This window comes from Triticum dicoccoides, chromosome 2A (genome assembly GCF_002162155.2).
Source record: "Triticum dicoccoides isolate Atlit2015 ecotype Zavitan chromosome 2A, WEW_v2.0, whole genome shotgun sequence".
NCBI classification, from domain to species: Eukaryota; Viridiplantae; Streptophyta; class Magnoliopsida; order Poales; family Poaceae; genus Triticum; species Triticum dicoccoides.
The window spans coordinates 32,015,676-32,020,991 of NC_041382.1; the positions used below are offsets into that span (position 1 = coordinate 32,015,676).

Here is a 5,316-nt window from a genome sequence, read left to right on the forward strand (position 1 = left end):
GCTCGCTCCTCCCTCCTCTCCTCCCTCTCCGCCCTCCTCTCGGCGAAGAACTGTTGCTCGTTGATGACATCTTGCGGGAAGCGTTGGTGCCACAACGCCATTGCTTCCTCGTTCATCTAGGCCAGGCTGAGATGGCGCTCCCGCTTCCGGTTCTCGCGACGATTCTCGTTGGTGATAATAGCCGCGGGCGCCAACTCCTGCGCCTGCTCCTGCGTTGCCACGTACAGTAAGTTCATGTCCCAACGGGACCGCCGGAGGCGCCACGCCGCAGCGTCGTATGCGCGGGCGCCCTCCTGGGCGGTGTTGAAGGTTCCGAGGCCGAGGCGGACATCGCCCGACCGAATCTCGGCGGAGTAGGTGCCGGACGGACACACACGGACGCCGTGGTAGCCCGAAGCTTCCGGCGGCGCGGCGGCACAGTGGCGCGGTGGTGACGTGTCGGCGGCGAGGAGAGAAACCGATGGAGGGAGCAACGAGAGAGCGGCAGAGAGCGCTGCAATTTTATAGGCGCGCCGGACGCAATGCGCCAAATCTAGCGCGCAAGCTCTCGCTTTTTCCCGCCCGCGCGCAATGGTTTAATGCACGCGCTAGTTTCCCGTCTCCGCTGGAGCGCACGAAAACGTCCCGCGCGTGCTAAAATGCAAGCTTTTTTTTCTTGGGGAAAAAAGGAGAGATTTGCGGGTCGGGCAAAAAAAAAGGAAGTCGACGGCTCGACTCGCTCAACTTCCGTCGTCTCGTCTCGAGGGAAAAAAAGAAGAAAGAGAAACGTGCACGCGACCACGGTAGTTTCCGATCCAAGAAAGACCTGGTTATTGGTTTCATTGACTGGAAAAGCTCGACGCGTAACTGCACTGCAGCCAAGCCTGATTGCGTGCCCTCGACGGACGGAAAAAGGAAACCTGGGTCGAACGGTAATTCGACGCGTACCAGCAGCCAAACCTATACGACAGAAACCCATCCCATCCGATCGAAAAACCATCTTTTCATTATGAATCGTGATTGTGTGGCCAACTATTATGGGTAGAATGCTAGACCACGTTAATTAATAAAGATGGTGTGTTCATCGCTTGATGCAGAGGCAGAGGTAATCCTTCTTTTGGAAGAAAAGATCTATGTATATACGCGCACTGAGTCAGACTGATCCCTCAGTATATGTATATATAGACGGAGCTCTTCCTCTCCTAAGGTAAGAAAGAACACAAGCAAGTAGCTCTTCCTCTCCAACGCTGCACTGCCGAGTTTGGCTAATCACTTCGATTCCAGCTGTTCGCACTAGCTATATTCCTCCCAGCATACTAAGTGATGGCGCCGTCATCGTCCCTCGTCAAGAAGGCTTCGCCGACGAAGCAACCCCGCGCTCTCCGTTCTTCAAAGCACGCCACCGCTTTGAGCCCCCAGCCCGAGGCGCTCCTTGATGCTACCCTTCATTGCGTCCACCACCTTGTGCCCGTGTTGCAGCAGCAGGAAGACGCCGTCGTCGCAACCTCAACGGCACCCAAGCCGAAGCGTGCTACTCCCTCCGACGAGAACCTGGTGGTCCACGCTGGGCAGAAGATGGGCAGTATGGTGGGCACAGATTCCATCACGACGCCGATAGTGAGCTGCACGACGCACTGGTTTAAGAACTCGCGCGACCTCATTGCGTTCAAGGAAGGACGGCGCCACAGCTTTGAGTACGGCCGCTACGGCAACCCCACGGTGAAGGTCCTGGAGGACAAGATCAGTGCGCTCGAGAGGGCCGAGTCCACGCTGGTCACGTCCTCCGGCATGAACGCCATCGTTGCCACGCTGCTCGCGCTAGTGCCACCAGGCGTTGGCCACGTGGTGACCACCGCCGACTGCTACAGCGAGGCGCGTGCCTTCATCCACGACAAGCTCTCTAGGATGGGCGTCAAGGTGACATTCGTCGAGCTGAACGACACGGAGACGCTCAAGGCCGTTCTTGACCAGGGCGACGTACGTCAATTTCCACAACACATATAGGAGTATAATCAAGGGATCCATGCATGCATGCATGTTGATTGTTTCTGACTCTGAGATGCTTGGCTATGATGCAGGTGACACTCTTCTACACTGACTCTCCGACGAACCCCCACCTCAAATGCATCGACATTAAGCTTGTTGCGGAGCTGTGTCACCGCCAAGGGTCTCTGGTGTGCATCGACAGCACCCTCTCCTCGCCCATCAATCAGAAGACACTCACCCTCGGGGCCGACATCGTCGTTCACTCCGCCACAAAGTACATCGCCGGCCATCACGACGTTAGTAGCTACCCTAGGTCACATGTCTTTTCATAGACGTACACAATTGCACAGCCATTTTGCTCCTTTATTGCCCAGACCACTAGTATGTCCATGTGTGTTCATCAATTGACCCAAGACTTCTAACCGTGCCATCCCATTTCAGGTCATCGCAGGATGCATCAGTGGCTCCGATGCACTCATCTCCAGGATACGAGTGTGGCATCACAACATCGGCGGCGCCATTAGTCCCGTATGTACTTGTATCTATCAACTAGTTCATGTTAACGCTCATTCTGATTCAAGAAAAACTAGATGTTAAAACTACCCTCTTACAATGCAACTTAATTACTCCAGGATGCAGCCTACATGATAATACGCGGCCTCAAGACGATGGCGCTACGTGTGGAAACGCAGAACCGTACTGCGTTGCGCATGGCGCGCCTACTCGAGAACCATCCAATGATTGAGCGAGTGTACTATCCTGGGCTCAACACCAGCCCGTGGCACCACATCGCCAAGAGCCAGATGTCCGGTTCTGGCGGCATCATCAGCTTCGAGGTGGCATCGGACCTTCACGGTGTCATGAGGTTCATTGATGCTCTCGAGATACCCTTCATCGCGACGTCACTCGGTGGGTGTGAGAGCCTCGTGCAGCAGCCAGCCGTTATGTCCTTCTGGTATGTCTTCGGATTTCTCTTCTTGCAACTTACAATATGCAATAGTATTTTTTTTTAGAAAAGAAGGATGCACCCCCGGCCTTTGCATCTGGACGATGCATACGGCCACTTTATTAATTATTAAGCATAAAAGTCCTTACAAAGTAGTACATCAGTAAGCCTGAAGCCACCATCTAGACAACATCTGTCGCTACTCCTACCCCCTTGATGCAGTGGCGCCAAATGTCCGAACCTAATAGCAAACAGACATCGCGCCAAATCCTAACATCTAACGCCGGATGCCCCATCCTAGCCACATACCGGGACTGGGTCACACGCTGGTCCGGCGCACTCACCGAGGCTGCCGCCGCCTTCTTCCACCGATCCATCTCCAGAGTAGGTACTGACGCACAGACCTTGCCAGGCCTGCCGTCGACGCCACCATGGCGCCAAACAGCTCGACCACCCTACGCTCGTCCATCCAGCCGCATCCGTCGTCGATATGCAGCTGCACCATGCCGCCACCACTCGTCGTCAATGACGCGGTAGATACAAAGCCGCATCACCTGGCAACCTCCACACCATCGCCACTGCTGGAGCTACTCGGAGCCCACCATCCACAACATCTCTTCCCCGAACAGCAGTTCCTCCCAAGACGGCGCCTCCATGGAGGATACGACGCGCAGGACGCCGCCGCCGCCCAATCCAGACTGAATTTTGGACTTTCGTCTGGGAGGGGTTTGGGGGTGGATAGGGGGGGACCGCGGCTTCGCCTCCAGGAAGGGTAACGGCGTCAAGTGACGTCATCGATGCCGGGCCGAACACGTCGAGCAAAGATTCCTCCGGTCCCCATCCTATGCCACCAAACCTCCGTGTACTCCGGATCTGGGAAGCCACGATCCGAACCCCGCGAAGATGAAAGAGCCATGGGGCTCAACCACCAGAAAGGAGGATCGAGAAGAACTCCTTGTAGATCTCCAGACGCCGAATCCAACGATCCGACGTGGCCAGCGACGATCATCACCACCCCGCGGCGGCCGACGCAATCCGAAGAAAGGATCCAGATGGATCCGATCTGGATCCGGCGGCACCAGCGACCACCGGTCAGGCCAACGCAGCCACCACCTCACGACATGCAAGTCGCCACCACCGTGCCGCGCACGACGCCGATGGGAGACCCGCCCACCGCGCCGCCGGACCCCACGTTCGCCCGACGTTCCTCTGGATCCCGCTGTCCCGCGCCAGCCAAGACGGAGAGGATGGGGAGAAGCCCCGTCGCTGCCCAGCCGGCCAGGCTTCTCCCGGTGGCACTATAGACGGCGGCGAGGAGGAGGAGACTCGAGGGGCGGCGGCTAGGGTTTCCCCCCCGGGTCGCCCGCGGGGGCGACGCGAGGAGCCAAACTGCTGCAGTAATATTGTGGGGAGAATATTTGACTTACAATTGCATGGTTTTCTATTTACACCAGGGGTCAGAGCGACGAGGAGAAGGCCAAGAATGGGATCAAGGACAACTTGGTGAGGTTTAGCTTTGGAATTGAGAAGTTTGAGGATCTCAAGGATGACATTCTCCAAGGCCTCGAGAAGATTTAGGACTATTCTTGTGGAACTAATCTAGCTAGCTAGGTACAAGCCCTTTTTCCAGCATTAACAGGTGGATAATTTGTATGAACTTTAGAGGAGAGGTCATATATGCTTCGGCACCGTATGTACTAGAAAAATAATTCAAATATCCAAGATACCTTACATTCTCTCACGCTAGTACAGTCATGGCCATTACTTATACACGGGTTCAAAACCTTGTTTTTGACAGTTTTCCTAACCGCCTATCAATATTGGTCAGTTGGCTCAAGCCAGCATCGCTGATAGAAGTATTGTGGCCAGTCACATGCAGATCATCTACCCTCGAAGAGGCATATCACAGTCAGTTCCACATAAGCGACCTGCGCTGTGGTGTGGTTTCAGATAGAAGGTTTTACATAGTTTCCATAGAGACTAGATCATGAAGACGCGCGTTGCCGCGCCCGCAATTTTTCATAGAAAATAAAGATATAAATTAAAGTTGGTAGAAGCATATGATAGAAATTAAATCAGGATAAATAGTGTCAGAAGAATGAACTTTGCATTTTTGATTCTGATTTATGAGTCATGGTAAATAGAGTGAGAAGAATCACAAATAATACTATTTTACTCATGCCAAGAAACTGGCAACAACAATGAATAGTTTAAATGTTGATCAAATTCAACACTTTTCGTAGATGAGTTATTACCTGCATTGTTCATGAGATATTAAATGACAAAGCTAACAGACAACGTACCTTGGAGGCTTGGAGAGACAAGCCTCATCCAAGCATTCACCTTCATCCTATACAGTTGATGGTCATTCTGGCATCACTGGTTCACGGCATGATGTGCTGAGT

General features: G+C 53.7%; 1 protein-coding gene across 1 annotated transcript; it reads left to right on the forward strand.

Annotated features, from left to right (window-relative positions):
• The first annotated feature begins 1,302 nt into the window (after positions 1-1,302).
• Positions 1,303-3,687, forward strand: LOC119357507 (probable cystathionine gamma-synthase 2). Its single transcript, XM_037624430.1, has 5 exons — positions 1,303-1,956; positions 2,058-2,261; positions 2,407-2,493; positions 2,598-2,920; positions 3,324-3,687. The coding sequence occupies exons 1-5, from the start codon at positions 1,303-1,305 to the stop codon at positions 3,685-3,687; spliced, it is 1,632 nt and encodes a 543-aa protein (XP_037480327.1).
• The last annotated feature ends 1,629 nt before the right edge of the window (positions 3,688-5,316 follow it).